Genomic DNA, 19792 nt, shown 5'->3' with positions numbered 1-19792 from the left:
GTGCTTGGAATAATCCATGTGGCACCGAAAACCTGACTCTAAATTCAGTATGTGTAAAATGTGTATTTCTAAGATGCTCTAAAAAACTGATATTCTTAACACCAGGCAACCACTGAATAGAAGTATGTTGCTAATTTATCTGTGTACAATGCTTCCACAGTGACATCAAACAAAATCAGAGCCCTGGCAGGTGTGGCTCGGTTGTGCATTTATCCCATCTACCAAAAGGCTGCCAGTTCAATTCCCGGTCAGGGCACATGCCCAGGTTTCAGGCTCTATGCTCAGCAAGGGGTGTGCAGGAGGTGGCAGCCAATCGATGTTCTGCTCTCACATTGATGTTTCTCTCTCCCCGTCTCCCTTCCTCTAAAACTCAATAAAAATATTTTTAAAAAGAAGACACATACTCATTTATATGTTTTCAATATATTAAAAAGTAACAGTACAAATGCTGTAGTTATTAAAAAGGATCCAAATATATCAAGGAATGAATCTGCATAAACAAATTCTACAACGAAAGGAAAACATTGTCGATACATAAATGTTTTGTTAAACAAGATTTTTAAAATTTTAAATCAGAAAGTATTTAAGACTTAACTCTTTCAAATGTTCAAACAAAAAGACAACATGTGCAATCCCCATAACAAAATATGTCCTTGCCCACATGCCCTGGGCACTTTGAAAACTGTACATTTTTAAAGTCTGAGTAATCGAGGCAGCATTTAAAGATTTTGTGAACCTTTCCCAAACACGTATACTTTCAATAAACCATTTTATCTGACTGTGCGTTCCAGGAAAGGGGGATTTACACTAACGCTGTATTTTTAATATTAAAAAAAAAAAAATACATTTAGAGATATTTAACTTCCTGAGTGACTTCAGTTATTCAGTCAAACATGATTTAATGAGAAAATTCTAACATTTTAGAATGAAATAGCAAGTGTAGATTTACACTTGGATGTCCGATCAGGGTAAAACTCAAAGGGCATGTCACAGAACTTACACTTATGTTCTCTATGTAGTTAAACAATATGATTTATCCCCAAATTTTACCAATAAACTTTCTCAAATATTAGTAAAATGAATCACTGAAATTACATTTTCTTACTCATTAACAAAATACTACTGTATTTTAGACTACCAACTTGAATGCTTTCTATTAATACACAAAATGTGATTCACTAATAAGCAGGTTCTTGTAATACAATAGGTAGCAGATCATTAAAATAGTTGCTTTATAATACAACAAGTCCATATAATACATCCCTTCCTCAATGTCCGAAACAATCAGGAATTGTGGCACTTTCTTTTGCATAAAACCCTTTCCTCGTCATGAAACCCTGAGGTGAAAGGTTATTAATGTAAAAACTAGCACCACAATTCTTCTCATTTCTCTAACTATAGATACAGGTTTTTAAATTTTTCACAAAGAAATGTGGCAACTTGTAAAACTGTTCTCTACAGCTTTAACAGAACACCCCGGGCCCCTCAGTCAGCGGGCCTGGGAGGAGCCCACCGCAGAGCCGCGGGCCCGCGTCAGTTCCGAGAGGAGTGCCATTTCCTAGCTCTGCCGCTGTCTCTCCTGTTGTCATGGTCGTGGCTCCAGCCGTCGTGATTCCTGTCTTCATAGAAGAAGTCGTCTCTGTTTCCTCTGTAGTGATGGTCAGACCCATGGTCACTGTAACGCTGCTCACGGTTGTGATGTCGGTCTGCTGTCTGGGGGTAAGCATGTCTGCCTTTCCGCTGTGCTGATGGTGGATCTTGACGCCACTGGGAGCTTGAAGACTGGTTAAAACTATGGTTATGTGACTGAACGGACGGGGAAAATCCTGATTGATCAAGATGTGGAGAACCAAATTTCCCACCATACGACCTCTGTCTCAAAACATTGTTCATCTGAGGGAAGAGAAAAAGAAGGAAATGTTAACTGCAAATATTTCTACATATCAAAGCCAACAGCTAGTTGGTCAGGTAACCAAACCAATAATGCTAGAAAAGCAAAATTACTCTTGCCTAGATGGATCTTAAGTTAAACAGAACTAAAAGTAGTACAGTAGCTTCATTCATTCCACTGTACAGCTACAAGATATTTACACATAACTACTACTCCTTACCCTCAAGGATACAACTGAGAAGGGAAGATATCATACAAAATGAACAAAAGAGCCAGGAGCTCAGTCTCACTAGGAAAGGCTTCATGAAGGTGGCATATGACCTGAATGTTAAAGTATGAACGCAATATATATTTTTTTTATCCTCACCTGAGGACATTTTTGCATTCATCTTCAGATAGAGGGGGAGTGAGAAAGGGGGGAAGAGAGAGAAACATCGATGTGAGGGAGACACACCGAGTGGCTGCCACCCACATGACCCCAACCGTGGCAGGGGACAAATTGCAACCAAGGTATGTGCCCTTAGCAGGAACCGAACCCAGGACTCTCCGGTCTGCGGGCTGACGCTCTAACTGCTGAGCCAAACCAGCTGGGGCTGAATGCAGTATTTTAAGGAAAATATTTTAAGTAGGGAAGTATGCCAAGGAAAGAAAACTGCAGAAACAACAGGGAAACACTGAATGGATTTACAGGATAGCAAGTAAATTCTGGCTGAAACAGGTCAGAGATCTCATAAACAGTGAATGCACAGTAAGGCTAGAAAGATTTATTTGAATTAAACCATGAAAGTGCCTAATAAGTAGGCTAAAGAATTCTGACTTTATCTTGTAAACACTGAAAAATCAAATTGCCAGGAAGACAAGAAAAAGACTTATAACATTAAATTTCAAATGGTGTGCGAGGTAGACCAGTGAGGATAAAATAGAGACAAGTAGTAGCTGACGAGACAAGTGGTTCCCAAATTCTATCTGTGAATAGATATCATTAGCCAATGATGATTTTCTTCAACAGTGTAGAGCAAAATGAGACAACTACATAATATGTAAATAAAATACTGATACTGCTTTATATTGGTTTCTCCAATTTTACTTTATTTCACTGTTGTATTTTGTAGATCTGTGAAATTCAAAAGGCTATGGATCGCAAGCCAAGATTGTAATTTGGGCAAAGAAAATAAAAAGAAATGAATGTAAGAAAAAGAAAAAAATGAAGGACTTGGCAGCAGAAAGGAAACAAAGATAAAATAGTCTCATGGTGACACTACAGAAAAAAAAATGGAACAAGTGGCAGCCAGTTTAGAAGACTCCAGTACATTCAAGTATTAGTAATAAGTATTAAAGAGGATGTATGATAAAGAAAAAAGTCACTCAGCATAGGATTGCAAGAACAGAGAATGAATTTCAAGTATTTGAAACACACAAACACACATATAATCCCCCAACTGATGAAGAAAAATAAAAATGTGAAATGCAGTTTTGTCTATCTTCAATTTTTAAATATATATGCCAGGGAAAATTAAAACTTGTGATCAATCTAGAGATTTCATACTTGTCTAAAATTTAAAAGTAATTTAAAAATTATCTCAGATCCAAGATGGTGATGCAGTAGGTGAAAGTTACACTCACCTCCTCCCAGGACCAAAATGAAATACAACTAAATTATAGAACAATTGTTCTGAAGAGCCAACCAAGGACTCACAGAAGCAGCCACACTGAGACAGGTAGGAAGGGCAGAGATGAGGAAGGGCTGGCCTCGCTCCCACGGGCAGTGGCTGACATTCTGGAGGGACAGCTCAGCTGCAAAGGTCCCCCCCCCCCCCGCATGAGTGTGGGCTCTAAACCCTGCCCAGATCACCAAAGCTAAGAAGCGCCCACATAACATCTGCCTGTGAAAATCAGTGCGGATTCTGTCCGATTCTGTCCGCCAGGAAGACGGGAGTATGCTAGAGACAGACACCCTCTTAAAGGGCCAGAGCACAAAATGGTATTTGCAGTCGCTCACCCTGGGCTCCAGCAGGGGTGGGGGAGCTGACTGGAGCTGTGTGAAGAGAGACTGGTACTTGTGTCCCTGGGAAGGAAGCGGAAAGGACAGCTGCCATGATACCTGCGCTGACGGATTCTCCCACACTGCAGACTCAGATGGTATTAGTGACTGACTTATGTGGCATTGGGGAGGGGGCCATCCCCCCCATTTTCCCATGAACCTGACTGGCTCCTTCTCATGTGAGGTCCACTAGTCCTACTGTCCAGGCTCCCATTGGCCCCACTCTCCTGACTCCCGGTGGCTCCATCCTGCTGAGGTCTGGGCAGATCCAGGACAGACTGACTTGTGTGGCTTTGGGGCAGGGGCCACACCCTCCACCTTTTCCCAGGCCTGACCTGCACCTCCTGCTCATGGGAGATCACTAGCCGCATCCTCCCAAATCCCAGAAGTCCCACCTTGCTGAGATCAGGCTCCTGGTAAAATCTGGGACAGACCGAGTTGAGTAGCCCTAGTTTGGGGGTCATATTTCCCTCAAACACCCACGCAGTGGAGAGTCATTTTACATAGCCAAAGCTCGGTCTGCTTAGGCCTGATAAACTCTGCTGGCCTCACCCTGATGACTCCCCCAAACCCCAATACACCACAACACAGCGTGAACACCCAGTGGGTGGCAGCTAGATGTGGCATTTCTGGAGACATTTGTTGAGTGGCCTCAGACTGAGCACTGGCACTGAGTCTGAACCTGTATCACTCTGGTGAACACCACTCATCCCTACCTGATGACTCATTGAGAACCAACCCCATGCAACTCAAGTACCGCCAGGCGTTCTTCCAGTAACAGGCAGCCGACAGGCAGAGGGAGGCGAAGGCAGATGTTGGGGTGATATGAGACTTTTGCTGGCCTGTCCCCAGGCCCAGTGCTAATAAAAGCTGGGCTTGGGCCCTGGCCAGTGTAGCTCAGTTGGTTGAACGTTGAGGTCCTGGTTTGATTTTTGGTCAAGGCACATGCCCGGGTTGCAGGCTTGATCCCCAATAGGGGGCGTGCAGGAGGCAGCCGATCCACTGAAAAGTTGCCAGTTCAGTTTCTGGTCAGGGTGCATGCAGGAGAAAAATAATAGATGTTTCTCTCTCTCTCCCTAAAAAAAAAAAAAAAGTCAATAAAAACATAAAAAAAAGAGCTGGGCTTAGTGCATAGCTTAGTTCTTCCTGGGCATCCCCAGGCACAGCAAAGGCAGCCACAAAATGTGGATTACTTTGTAGCTCCTAACAGGTTGCCCAGGGCCAGAGACAGGCAGCATCAGACATTGGCCTGCACCAGAGTCCCTCCCAAGAGAACCCAGAACCAACATACCCAATGATCAGCTTTGGGTAACATAGGGCAGGATCCAATTAGCTTCACAAGGAACATATCCAAAGGGAGATCTCAGCAGGCACAAGACCCTGCTGGCACAAATTCTGCATCGTACAGTCACCACCTGCACAGCAGCTAATAAACTGAAATACAGGTTGATCCTCATAGTCAGCCAGCCTGAGGGGCAACCCCACAAATTCGCCAATAAAAATGAAGACTCAATTACAACAGGAAGGCCTACATAACTCACATAAGGGTTATTCCTGGAGCACTCAGCTCAGGTGATCAAGGACAGTGCACCTCTGGGTCCCACAAGACACCTACTACATAAGGCCACCCTAACAAGACTGGAAGTCACAGCAGATCTACCTTAGATATCGAACATAAAAAAGAACAAACCACTAGGCAAATATGGTTCAGTGGATTGAGTGTCGTCCCATGGACTGAGAGGTCCTGGTTTGATTTCCCGTCAGGGCACATGCCCAGGTTGCAGGCTTGATCCCCAGTAGGGGGCACGCAGGAAGCAGTCGATCGATGTTTCTCTCTCTCCTTTCTTATCTAAAAATAAAAGAATACCAGCTGGCTTTAAAAAGAACCAGTCAGAAATAAAGAATATGGTATCTGATTGGAAAAAACACTAGAAGGAATAAACAGTAGGGTGGATAAAGCATAGGATCAAATCAGTGATTTGGGAAACAAGGTAGCAGAAAATACCCCATCAGAGCAGAAAAAAATAGTACTAATTGAAAAAAATAACTAAGATAGTTTAATGGACCTTCTGGTAAACATGCAGCGTAACAACATCCGCATCAAACAGGTACCAGAAAGACAAGAGAGAGAGCAAGGATCAAGAATCTATTTGAAGAAATAATGACTGAAAACTTTCCTAACCTGATAAAAAACAAGACACATAAGTGAAGGAAGCACAGAGAGACCCAACAAGATAAACCCAAAAGGCCCACACCAAGACACACTGTAATTAAAACAGCAAAGGGTAAAGACAAAGAGAATCTTAAAAGCAGCAAGAGAAAGACAGTTACCTGCAAGGGAGCTCTCATAAGACTGTTAGCTGGTTATTCAACAAAAACATTTCAGGCCAGAAGGGTCTAGCATGAAATATTCAAAGTAATGAAAAGCAAAGACTGACAACCAAGACTACTTTTTCCAGCAAGACTATCATTTCAAATGGAAGAAGAAATAAAGCGCTTCCAGATAAGAAAAAGCTAAAGGTGTTTATTACCACCAAACCAGTATGACAAGAAATGTTAAATGTCTTCTTTAAGCTTGGCTGGTGTGGCTCAGTGGTTGAGCATCAACCCATGCACCAAGAGGTCCCCGGCTGGATTCCCAGTCAGAGCAAATGCCAAGGTTGTGGGCCAAATCCCTAGTGGGGGGCATGCAGGAGGTGGCCAGTCAATGTTCTCTCTTATAAATGCTTCTCTCTCCCTCCCTCCCTTCCTCTTTCTCTAAAATCAATAAAGGAAAAAAAAAAAGGGTCTTCTTTAAGGTAAATGTTGTGAACCTAATACCTGTATAATTACGTTAACCAGTGACACACCCAATAAATTCAATAGTTAAAAAAATAAAATGGCAATCAATACAAACCTATCAATAATCATTTTATATGTAAATGTCTTAAATGCTCCAATCAAAAGGCATAGGGTAGCTAAATGGATAAGAAAACAAGGCAGCCCAGCAGGTGTGGCTCAGTGGATTGAGTGTCCTCCCACGGACTGAAAGGTCCTGGTTCGATTCCCGGTCAGGGCATATGCCCAGGTGCAGGCTTGCTCCCCAGTATGGGGCATGCAGGAGGCAGCTGACTGATGTATGTCTCTCACATCAATGTTTCTATCTCTCTCTACCTCTCTCCCTAAAAAAGAAAAAAAAGAAAAAATCAATAAACACAGACACACATATATATATTCTGTCTACAAGAAAAACACCTCAGAATGAAAGATACACACAGACTAAAAGTAAAGGAATAGAAAAAGATATTTCTTGTTAATGGGGGGGGGGCTGAAATGGAAATACTTATATTCGACAAAATAGACTTTAAAACAAAAGCTATAGTAAGAGACAAACAAGACACAACATAATGATAAAGAAAGCAACCCAACAAGAGGATATACCCTTATGCACCCAACTTTGCAGCACCTAAAGATATAAGGCAAATATTGATAAACAGACATAAAGGAAAAGATCGACAGTAATACAGCAGTCACAGTAGGGGATTTTAACATCCCACTGACATCAATAGATAGATCTTCCAGACAGAAAATCAGCAAGGAAACAGTGGCCTTAAATGACACACTAGATCAGATGGATTTAATTGACATCTTCAGAGCATTTCAGAACAAAGTAGCAAAATATGTTCTTTTCAAGGGCAAACAGAAAATTTTCTAGGCTAGACCACCTATTGTGACAAAAAACAAGTCTCAATAAATTTAAGAAATTGTATCAAGCATCTTCTCTGACCACAATGGTATTGAACAAGAAATCAATTATACAAAAAACTTAACTGAAAAACACACAAAGACATGAAGGCTAAATAACATGTTACCAAACAATGAATGGGTTAACAATGAAATGAAGGAAGAAATCAAAAGCTATATTGAAACAAATAAAAATGAGAACACAACAAAAGGATTTCTAACAGGGAAATAAATAGTATTACAGGCCTACCTCAAGACACAAGAGCCCTGGCCGGTTTGGCTCAGCGGTTAGAGCGTCGGCCTGCAGTACAGAGAGACCCAGGTTCGGTTCCCGCTAAGGGCATGCACCTCGGTTGCAGTTTGTCCCCAGCCCTGGTTGGGTCGTGTGGGTGGCAGCCACTCGATGTTTCGCTTTCACGTCGATGTTTCTCTCTCTCTCTCTTCCTCTCTCTCCCTCCCACTCTGTCTGAACAAAAAATGGAAAAATGTCCTCGGGTGAGGATTAAAAAAAAAAAGTAAGTTTTACAAATTTGGTAAAAAAAAGACACAAGAAAAATCTCCAATTAACAATAAATTCTACACTTAAAGAAACAGAAAAAGAACAAACACCACCCAGAGTGGAAGAAAAAAACTGAAGAGCAGAGCAGAAATAAAATAGAGTCTAAAAAACAATACAAAAGGTCAATGAAACCAAGAGCTCATTCTTTGAAAAGATAAACAAGATTGACAAACTTATAACCAGACTTACCAAGAATAAAAGAGGACCCAAATAAATAAAATCAGAAATGGGAGAGGACAACTGACACCAAAGAATTACAAAAGATTGTAAGAAAATATTACAAATGAACAACTATATGCCTAAAACTGGATAACCAGGATGAAAAATATTCCTAGAAATATACAATCTTCCAAAACGGAATCCAGAAGAAGAAAATCTGCACAGAAATTACAACGAATGAAACTGAAGCAGTAATAAAAAAATAAAAAAAAAACTACTAACAAACAAAAGTCCTGGACCCCGGATGACTTTACAAGAGAATTTTCCCAAACAGTCAAAGAAGAACTAACACCTGTCCATCTCAAACTATTCCAAAAAATTCAAGAGCAGAGAAGAATCTCAAGCTAATTTTATGAGATCAGCATTATCCTAATTCCAAAACCAGATAAAAACACTAGAAAGAAAATTATGAGCCAATAACCCCAATGAACATAGATGCAAAAATTCTCAACAAAATATTAGCAAACCAAAGCCAGCAATCCATTAAAAAGATCATACACTATGATCAAGTTAGATTTATTCCAGGGATGCAAGGTTGGTACAATATCTGCTAATCAATTAGCATGATAAATCACATAAACAAAATGAAGGATAAAAATCACATTTTCATATCAATAGATATAGAAAAAGCATTTGATAAAATCCAGTACCCATTTATGACAAAAACACTCAGCAAAGTGGGAATAGGGAGAACACACCTCTATGCAATAGAGGCCATATATGACACACAGCCAACATCATACTTAATGGGCAAAAAATAAAGGCATTTCCCTTAAGATCAGGAATAAGACCAAGATATCCACTTTTTTCACTCTTATTAAACATGGTACGTGAAGTCCTAGAAATAACAATCAGCCAAGAATAAGAAATAAGATACCCATTGATGTTTCTCTCTCCCTCTTCCTCCCCCCTCACACCCACTCTATATGATGATAAATAGAAAAATATCCTCAAGCGAGGATTAAAAAAGTAAAAGTAAAAAGATATCCATCCAAATTAGAAAGAAGTAAAACTGTCACTATTTGCAGATGACATGCTACTGTATATAGAGAACCCTAAAGATTCCACCAAAATACTACTAGAAGTGATAAAAGAATTCAGTCAAGAAGGATACAACATTAACATCCAGAATCGGTTGCATTTTTATACACCAATAATGAACTATCAGAAAAGGAAACGAAGCCCAGCTGGTGTGGCTCAGTGGTTGAGCATCGACCCACGCATCAAGAGGCCGCCATTTTGATTCCCAGCCAGGGCACATGCCCAGGTTGTGGGCCCAGTCCCCAGTAGGGGGCATGCAGGAGGCGGCCAGTTAATGTTCTCTCTCATCGGTGTTTCTATGTCTCTCCCTATCCCTTCCTTTAAAAATCAATTAAAAAAAAAAAAGGAAACTAAGAAAACAATCCCATTTATAATTGCATCAAAACAAACAAACATAAAACCTAGTAATAAATTGAACCAAGGATTTAAAAGACCTATAACCCAGAAATGTATAGGACACTGAAGGAAGATACTGTCAATACAAATAAGCAGATGCATATACTGTGTTCATGAATAGGAAGAATTAACATGTTTAAAATGTCCAAACTACCCTAAGCAATCTATAGAGTCAATGCAATAGGAATTCCTATCAAAGTATCAATGGTGTATTTCACAGAAATAGAACAAATATTTCAAAAATTTATACAATTTTTGGAACTACAAAAGATACCACCATATAGCCAAAGCAATCTTGGAAAAGAAGAAAGTTGAAGGAATCAAGCTACCTGATATCAAAGTATACTACAAGGTCATAATAATCAAAACAGTATGGTACTGGCATAAAAAGATATACAGATCGATAGAACAGAATGAAGAACCCAGAAATCAACCTACTCCTTTATGACTAATTAATATTCAACAAAGGAGGCAAGAACTTACAAAGGGGTCAAGATAGTCTACAATAAATGGTGCTGGAAAAATTGGACAGATATGTGCAAAAATATGAAACTAGAGCACCTTCTTCTACCATATACAAGAATAAACTCAAAACAGATTAAAGACTTAAATGTTAGACCTGAAACCATAAAAATCCCAGAATAAAACATAGGCAGTAAAATCTCAGACATTTCTCATAGCAAAATTTTTTCTGCTATATTCCCTCAGGCAAGAGAAAGAAAAGAAAAAATAAATGAAACTACATCAAACTAAAAACAGTAAAGAAAATCATCAACAAAATGAAAAGACAACCCACTGAGTAGGAGAACATATCTGCCAAAGATACATGTGATAAGGAATTAATATCCAAAATGCATAAGGAAACTTACATGACTCAACACCAAAAACCCTGATAATCCAATTAAAATGGGCAGAGAGCCTGAACACTTCTCCAAAGAGGACATAAAGATGGCCAACAGACATGAAAAGATGTTCAATGCCACTAATCATCAGAGAAATGCACATTAAAACCACAGTGAGATACCACCTCACACCTGTCAGAATGACTATCAATAAATCAACAAACAACTACTGGCGAGGATGTGGAGAAAAGGAACCCCTGTGCACTGCTGGTGGGAATGCAGATGGGTGCAGCCACTGCAGAAAACAGTATGGAGTACCTCAAAAAATTTAAAAAGCTAACTCTCCTAAACCCAGCGACTCCACTTCTAGGAATACATCCAAAGAAACCCCAACCACTAATTCGAAAAAACATATGCGCCCTTATGTTCACTGCTGCATTATTTACAATAGCCAAGATTTGGAGGCAGCCCAGGTGCCCATCAGTAGATGAGTTGATAAAAAAAAATCTGTGGTACATTTACAAAATGGAATAGTACTCGATTGTAAAAAAGAAATAAATCTTACCCTTTGCAACAGTATGGATAGACCTGGAGAGTATTACCCTAAGTGAAATCTAATGAACAAAATAAACTAACAAACAAAACAGAAACAGACTCATAGAAGACAGACAGTAGACTGATGGGGGGGGGGGGAGAGGGTTTGGGGGCTGGGTGAAATAAGTAAAGGGATTAAGCAAAGAAGAAAACAAACTCATAGACGCAAACAACAGTATGGTAATTACGAAAGGGGGCTGGAGGAAGGTAGAGAAGAGTAAAGTGGGGATACATGGTGAGAGAAGGAGACTTGACTTGCGGTGGTGAACACACAACACAATGTACAATAATGTATTACAGAATTATACAACTGTAACCTATAATTTTATTAACCATTATCACCCCAATTTTTACAAAAAAGAATTATATGAACATTTTAAGTATGATTTTTTTTTAGCAACTCAAGTTGAAAAATCAGCCTACCACTGCTTGTCTCTGAAAGTTTTCTGGAGAAGAGAAAGATCTCTGAATTATCTGTGATGATGGAGACATGTTATCCACAGTCCTTTCATATCTGCAAAAATGTAAGAAAACCAACATATAATCAATCATTCAATAAGAATCTACTACATAGCAATCATGAGCAGACACAGATCTCAAAGGCAGAAATGAGCAAGATAAGGAGCTGGGGTAAGGACAAATAGACAGCTTCACGTAGTTGTAAGTGATATACTGAATGACTGTAAAGAGCAAGTAGAGGTAAGAGACATGGGAGGTTCTATTTTTGCTTGGCCTGTCTAAATAGACATTTGAAGTAAGACCTGAATAACAAGGTTACCTGGAAGAAAAACATTCCAACTGAGGGAAGGAATTGTACAGGTATGGGCAAACTATAGCCTGAGGGCCAAATGTTTTTTTGTAAACAGTTTTATTGGAACATCATAATGCTCTTTTGTTTTTGTATTATCTATGCAGCACTACAATGACAGAGCAAGAAACTGTATGACCTGCAAAGTCTAAAATATTAACTATCTGGTTCTCTACAGAAAAAAAATTTTTTTGTCAGTTCCTGCGCTAGTGCAAAGGCCTAGATGGAGAACTAAAATGAAAAGGATTTGACCAATTATACAGATGAGGGAAACAGAAGAAACGAAAAAAAAACAATCTAGATACTTAGCTTAAACAATTAAGTAGACATATACCAAAACAGGAGAGAGCAACAGGTTTGAGGGAGTAAGAAATTAAGAGTTCTGTAACATAAATAGAATTTTAAGGACTTACACTTTATTCCTCACTTCCTGAAGAGATAACTTGCTCTACAGAAAAACTCACTAAGAAAATATTATAAATTAACTATATTTTAAACATGCCTTTGAAATAAAATCACCAGTTGATTTGTCTAACAGTTTAGATTTTTTTGAGTTTTCCTAAATCAATTGCACACCTGTATACTAATGGGGTGAAAGGTGTAATTTTACTTATATTAAGAGTGTAAAAACAATGTACACTCTAGCCTTTGATTAAAAAAAGTACTGCCCTGGCTGGTTTGGCACAGCGGTTAGAGCGTCGGCCTGCGACCCGGGGAGACGCAGGTTCGGTTCCTGCTAAGGGCACGTAGCTCGGTTTGTCCCTGGGTGTGGACGGCAACCAGTCGATGTGTCTCTCTCATGTCGATGTTTCTCACTCACTCTTCCTTCCGCTCTAGCTGAAGATAAATGCAAAAATGTCCTCGGGTGAGGATTAAAAAAAAAAAAAAAGAAGAAGAAAGTACTTAATTGCCTATTTTCCCCCAAGAAATTCTAAGGAGATTCTAGGGAGCATAAAAGCTTTCTTCTCCATCTAAAATACCTCTGAAGGTTCTATAAAAGTGGGTGGAGATGCTTTGACTTACAACTGCACTGAGAAGTATCTAAACACAATTTCAGCTGGCAAGAAAGGACACTAAGAGGATACCTTTTTTGCACTATGCTTTTTTACAATTTCACCTTCCAATATCTTTTCATATCCATCCACTTCTCTTCAGCTCTTGGCACCACCCTGATCCAAACCATCGACCTCATCTCCAAAACTTTCTTGCTATTTGCTACCAGTAGCTTCCTAATTGGTCTTTCTATTTTCACCCTTGTCCCTCCTTATCCATTTTCCCATTGCAACCACACAACTCTTTAAAATACAAACCTAAAATAAATAAAATAAAATAAAATACAAGCCTGTTCCTATTACTACCCTACAGTTCTTAAGGTAAAACCCCAAAACCCAAATTATAGCCTATAAGAAAGACTCTGTATCATCCATCCTCTATCTACTTCACCAAAACCATCTACTACTCCCCATTTTTCATTCATTATGATCTAGGTACATTGTCCTCTTTTAAGTCCTCATTCCTTTTTATTGTCTCCCCTTGTTACAATTTTCTCCAAGCACTTTCTACTCCATTTTTACAGAACTAATTACAGTAATTAAATGGGTAGTCACAAAATACATACACTATGTGTCTTCATCTAGACATTAAGCTCTGTTAGGCAGAACATCATAGTGGCTGGGCTTGATCATACTGCCTCGGTTTGACTCCCAGCCAACTTAAGAGCAGTTCAAACTTGAGCAGATTAACCTCTAATCCTCATTTTCTTCATATACAAGAGATAATAATTCCTACCTCATAAGACTGCCTTGAGGAATAAATAAGATCATAAATGCAAAATATTTAATGAAGAACATGACACATGACAGTTATTTGTTTACTCTTTCTTTTTTTTTATCCTCACCCAAGGATATTTTTCCTTTTTTTTTTTTTGTACAGATAGAGTGGGAGGGAGAGAGAGAGAGAAACATCGACGTGAAGGGACACAACGAGTGGCTGCCACCTGCACGACCAACCAGGTCCGGGGACAAACTGTAACCGAAGTACGTGCCCTTAGCGGGAACCGAACTCGGGTCTCTCCGGACCGCAGGCCGACGCTCTAACAGCTGAGCCAAACTGGCCAGGGCTGTTTACTCTTTCTTGAATGAAGCCCATTGTGATTGATATATGGCTTACCAACAGAGTATATGATTGATATTCTCTATGGATATACCAGGAAAAACACTGTCCCTGGTAAAATGTCAGCCTCCCCAAAGCAAATAAAATTACGTAAATATAAATATGGTACCTTTTCTAACCCTTAGGAGCCTGAAAGGGATTTTAGAGATCATTCAATTCAACTGTTTTTCCTTACAAATGGAAGGATAGGAGCAGAGAAATGAGATTAGTCAAGATTACACAATTGGTAGAGGCAGACTTCAAATCCAATTCCATGAACTCTTAGTCCAATAGCCTGTTTATTAACAGGTATTTTTATTTTTTTATTCCTCACCCAAGGATACTTTTCTATTTAACATCAGATAGACTGTGAGGGAGGGGGAGAGAGAGACAGAGAGAAACATCGGTGTGATAGAGCCACATCAATCGGTTGCCTCCTGCATGACCCGACCAGGGCCGGGGACAAACTGCAACCGAGGAACATGCCCTTGGTTGGAATCGAATCTAAAAACTCATTGGTCTGCAGGCCAACACTCTAATCGCTGAGCTAAACCAGCCAGGGCTTAACACATAGTTTTAAACTGCAAGTAACCAATTAGTGGTCATAAACTAATTTAAATTTTAAAAGATAAAATAAAATGTTAATTGAGTACACTGAAGTAATAAGGGTAAGTTATGTTTTGTTTTTTTTAATTTTGTTTTTCTTTATTGCTTTTTAGAGAGGAAAGGAGAGGGAGAGATACAAACATCTATGAGAGAGAACATCAACTGGCTGCCTCCTGCATGCCCCCCACTGGGGATAGAGCCCACAACCTGGGCATGTGCCCTGACCAGGAAACGAACCAGGGACCTCTTGGTGCATGGGTCCACGCTCAACCACTGAGCCACACCAGCCAGGGCTCTGGTAAGTTATGTTTTGAGAAATTATGTTATATAGATGTATACGTGGGTGTGATATGTCTTTATAAATTAACATAAACATAGTTATATATCTACCTGTTCTAAGGGCACTATATATAATGTATATGTCTATAGTCCCCTTAGAATAGATGCATAAATAATTATAATCCAACATAGCAAATAATATAGCAGAATAATAAAGAGGTAAGAGCATTAAAAAGCAAACTAAACACTCATTATGGGTTCTGAGATCACTACCTAAGAAAACTCCTGATAAATTAATAGGTGAGAAATATTACCTGCCAGGAGATGTGGAGGTAGGACTTGAATTTCCAACATGATGCTGGGAATATGACAAACTAACATCCTGTGACATGTGGCTACTTCCTAAAATAAAACAATTTTAGAGATTCTTCTTGACTGGAAATTTTCTCTCCCACCCCAAATCACTCCAAAAAAGGTAGACATAGGCTAAAAGATAACTTTAGTAGACCGCTTTAAGGTTTCATCAGAGTGAAAATTCTAAGTGTTTATTAGCAGATATATCCAAAACAAATGGTCCAAACTAAGGTAATATCTGATGTATAAATATGCACTCTGGCCAGAATATTCTGATCCTCAGTTTTATTAAATTTTAAGAATGGATACATGCAAAATTTCATTCTCACATGATCAAGAACCAAAATTTTAAAAAGTAAATTACAAAGCAGCCAGGAAAAGTATTTTCAGAAAACAATTATTCTTGCTTCTTTGGGAGCATGGACCCAAACCCAAACCTTTGTAGCAATCAACTTTGTGTTCTTTTCACTAACCCAAACTGAAAATTTAAACTTAGTTTTAAAATTACAACCTTCTAAATCCATGTTATCAATGTTACCCACTTTCAGGGATACTAGTCCACTATTCACAAAGCTTCAAGTATTTTCATCCATAAAAGTTTCTTTAAAACTGAATAATAAAGTTTAAAAAAAAAGCAGCAAATAATCCCTCTCCCCAAACAACGCCAGAATAGTAGTTACCTGATCTAAACTGAATTTTGATGGGCCTTCCAAAAAGTTTGATCCCATTAAGTAGGTTCATTGCATAAGGAACAGATACTTCATGTTTGAAATTCACAAATGCAAACTGCTTTGGTTTACCATCCTTATCTTTTGGAATTTTCACTTTTATTACTGGTCCAGCCTATAGACAAAAATGAGTTTATAATTTAAGTAAGGCAATTTCAGAAACATATTCAAATTTTACAAAGTTCTAAAAACAAAAGAAATGTCATCAGGAACTCAAACAAACAGATGCACACATCTTTCCATCTTGATTACCATAAAGATCCTACAGATACACTACTGAAGAATAAATGAATTTATCTGGGGGAAGGGAGCCCTTAAGGAACTAGAAACACAATCACTGAATTTACAATTCTCAGCACTTTATGACTTTAACAGGGTGACCAACATCCATCATCTTCCCACTCCATGGAAACTGATATTATCAACAGCAGTTTTCTTGGACCAAAAAGTCACCCTTGTATGGATTAATCAAATTTACCGGTGGTTGGAGGATGGAACTGGAGGGTACAGGATACTTGGCATGTTTAACACATTTTAATACAGAATTCAATACAGAAACACCACAATGCCCCCTTTTCTGCAGGGTATTCGACTCGATTTTAAACATGTCAATGCTGCAGTTTCACTTTTTGGAAAAATTAATTGGAAAAGGGATACAGACAAGGGCACTGAGAAGTAATTTGTCGGACAAAACAAACACCAAGTGTCCTAAGGGGCGGAGGAGAAGAGGAGGAATAGAAAAATCTGCTCTATAAATGTCTGCTCCTTCTGTTGCACACCTGGAATTCATACAGTAATGCGTGTCAAGTGTAATTTTAAAACTTAAAAAGAAAAAACTGCTCGAGAGAACCTCCGCGAATGATACCCCTTTACGACCCGTGAACCCTGACCTCGGGAATCTCCACGGAGGGCCCCCGCCACCTTGAGTCCTGACTTCTGTGAACAAGGCGACCTCACCCAACGCCCCACGCGACCTCCAGGCCCCCGGCCCGGCTGGAGGGCGCCCGGACCGCGGGCCAGCACGAGAGAAGCGGGGACGGCCGCTGGCCGGGCCCCGGGCGAGCGGAACACGGAAGGAAGGCCGGTCCCCGCCGCTTACCTGGTGGAAAAGCTCGAAAAGGAGCTCCTCTGTCACTTTCGTTTCTAGGTTGCCCACAAACAGAGTGCGATCCGCTTCCGCCGCCGGCGCCCCCATCTCAGCGTCGCCCCCTCCCTAAATAAGGCCGAAGGGTCGCCGCTGACGCACCCACTGCGCACTCTCCAAATCCCGCGTCCTCGCGCTCCCGGGCGTCACCGACGTAAACGTCAATCACGCTCGCTCTCGGCCGGCGTCGACGTGCGCTGACGGAGTGCGCATGCTCGTGAGCCGAGCGCTCGTCAAAGCCGCTTCCTGAGCGGCCGCGGCTCCTATGAGGGCTTGTGATGCAGTCGGTCTCCGTGCCCGAGGCGGGCTGGACTGATCCGTGGGGCCGCGGAGGGCCTGCTCTGACCGAGGGGCGTCAGGCAGACACAGCGGGCGGTGTTTGAAGATGGCCTTAAACTACGCGTCCCTGTGCGCCGGCGATCACGGGAACATGGTGGCCTACCGCTCTTCCCACGGCGACCTCGGCCCGTCGGCCTTGGCGTTGGTGTCCGGAGACAGCCTCCTCGTGGCCGGGCCCGCGACGACTCTCCCGGGCCCGACTCCTCGGCTGGCCGCACGGCCGAGCGTCCGGAGCGACAGCCGTCGGGCGGCAGGTGGCGGCTGGAGCCCCACGCGCTTTGCGAAGGGAAGGGACCCTGGTGGGCGGAGCCGAAGCCGGCAGGCGAGGTTCTCACCGTACCCGACCCCCGGGTTGAAGCTCGACCTCCGGCGGAGCGTGCTGCAGCAGCGCCTGGCCGCGTGCGGAGGGGTCGCCCCAGCCCACCTTCATGCCTAGACCGGGCCCGCCCCGCCCCGCCCCCAATAGCTGGTGAACAAGGCGTCTCTCAAACCCGTTCTTGGTGCAACCGCAGCCTTACTTTTAGAGGGATGTATTTTTGTTTTAGCATAAAAATACGTAGAAATCTTGTTAATGTAGCCCAGCACCGAGGGAAATTTTACTCTTGCTGAGTTCAGATGGTCTTAAGCGGCCAAAGTGACTAGTTCAGGAAGGAGGTAGCTTGTTTTCGTAGTCACAAAGCGGAGCTAATGGGATCACCCTTCCAGGAGGTCAATAATCCTTTTATTCACCGCTTGTGCTCTCCATTCCAACAATGGATCCGAATTTCTCTTTTCTCCACAAGTCCCTTCCCTGGCAGATTCTCCTACTTTGAGACTTGTAGCTGAGCTTCTCAACTGCCTACCTTTCTACCTCAACATTATTCCCTCTTCCTCTACTTCTGTGGGGAAAAGGAAATGCTTCAATGTATTGCTCTGGGTTACCGCCCCCGCCCCCATGGCCCAATACCCAATAATTCTATTATCTGGTCCTTAACATCTACCCTCTTCCATCTCCCTCCTTCACCTTTTCTTCAAGAATATATACAAGTTTCCATCTCAACCATACTAAAAACAAAAGCAAAATCTAAACCTTGCTACCCTTTCAAATTAAGTCAATTTACATTTCTTTGCCAAAGGCTCCCAATGAATTTTTGCCCTTATATTTGTCATTCTAATATTTGTATTCGATCCCATCTTCCTTAATCAAAATCTGTTGTCCCAAAATTAACAGAAATTGGTCTTAACAGCCTCCAGTTAGGGAGTTGGTCACCTCTTGAGCATCTTCCTTGGACTTCCTTGTTTGTCTTTCTCATTCAACCACTACCACAGTATATGAAGATCTCTGTGGTAAGCACTGTGGGTGAACTATACATAGTCTTGCCATCAAGGAGTACACTCTAGAAAGCCTAATCAATAGGTAATCTCCACACTAGACTCTTCATTGGGTGCAGTGATAAGAAGCATGGGTTGTGATGCCTTTCCATAGCGTTGCACTGTCTGTTCTTTTACATGACTAATCACCCCTTATTGGCTATTTTTGTTCTCCTAACCATAACATCCCTGGAGATTTAAAGGGTGGTATTGGAAGAAAGTGGATATTTGTGAGTGCTGGCTCTTTATGTAAGCAAGTCGACTAGCTTTTTCCCAGTGGACTCTTGTGATTAGTTCAATCAGCAAAATTACCACACACCACTGAATTGTTAGAACTACATCTTAAGAAGAATGTTGATAAACTAGGGAGCTTCCATAAGAGGGTCATTGATATAGTGAGAGGTCTAGAAACCAGGTCATAGGAAAAATATCTGAAAAAATAATAATAGCTACCTTTTATTGAGTGCTATGTGCAAGGTAGTGTGCTAATGGCATTTTTTTTAATCCTCACCTAGGGATATTTTTCTGTTTATCTTCAGATAGAATGAGGGAGAGAGAGAGAAACATTGATGTGAGAAAGATACATTTACAGGTTGCCTCCCACACAATCCTGACCAGGGCCAGGGACAAACCACAACCGGGGTACATGCCTTTGGCCGGAATCAAACCTGAGACTCACTGATCTGAGGGCCAACTCTCTAACCGCTGAGCCAAAGCGGCCAGGGCA

General features: G+C 41.0%; 2 protein-coding genes across 2 annotated transcripts; one reads left to right on the top strand and one right to left on the bottom strand.

Moving 5' to 3' along the window:
- Positions 1–385: 385 nt before the first annotated feature.
- On the bottom strand, positions 386–17526 carry RBM7 (RNA binding motif protein 7). Its single transcript, XM_036259913.1, has 5 exons — positions 17332–17526; positions 16185–16347; positions 15465–15552; positions 11730–11820; positions 386–1893 (listed from the first exon to the last, which is right to left on the bottom strand). The coding sequence occupies exons 1-5, from the start codon at positions 17425–17427 to the stop codon at positions 1534–1536; spliced, it is 798 nt and encodes a 265-aa protein (XP_036115806.1). The 5' UTR covers positions 17428–17526; the 3' UTR covers positions 386–1533.
- Positions 17527–17613: 87 nt separating this feature from the next.
- On the top strand, positions 17614–18151 carry CUNH11orf71 (chromosome unknown C11orf71 homolog). Its single transcript, XM_036258202.1, has one exon. The coding sequence runs from the start codon at positions 17762–17764 to the stop codon at positions 18149–18151; it is 390 nt and encodes a 129-aa protein (XP_036114095.1). The 5' UTR covers positions 17614–17761.
- The last annotated feature ends 1641 nt before the right edge of the window (positions 18152–19792 follow it).

Source organism: Molossus molossus, unplaced genomic scaffold, assembly GCF_014108415.1.
Source record: "Molossus molossus isolate mMolMol1 unplaced genomic scaffold, mMolMol1.p scaffold_m16_p_13, whole genome shotgun sequence".
NCBI classification, from domain to species: Eukaryota; Metazoa; Chordata; class Mammalia; order Chiroptera; family Molossidae; genus Molossus; species Molossus molossus.
This window is presented reverse-complemented; position numbering and strand designations above follow the sequence as displayed.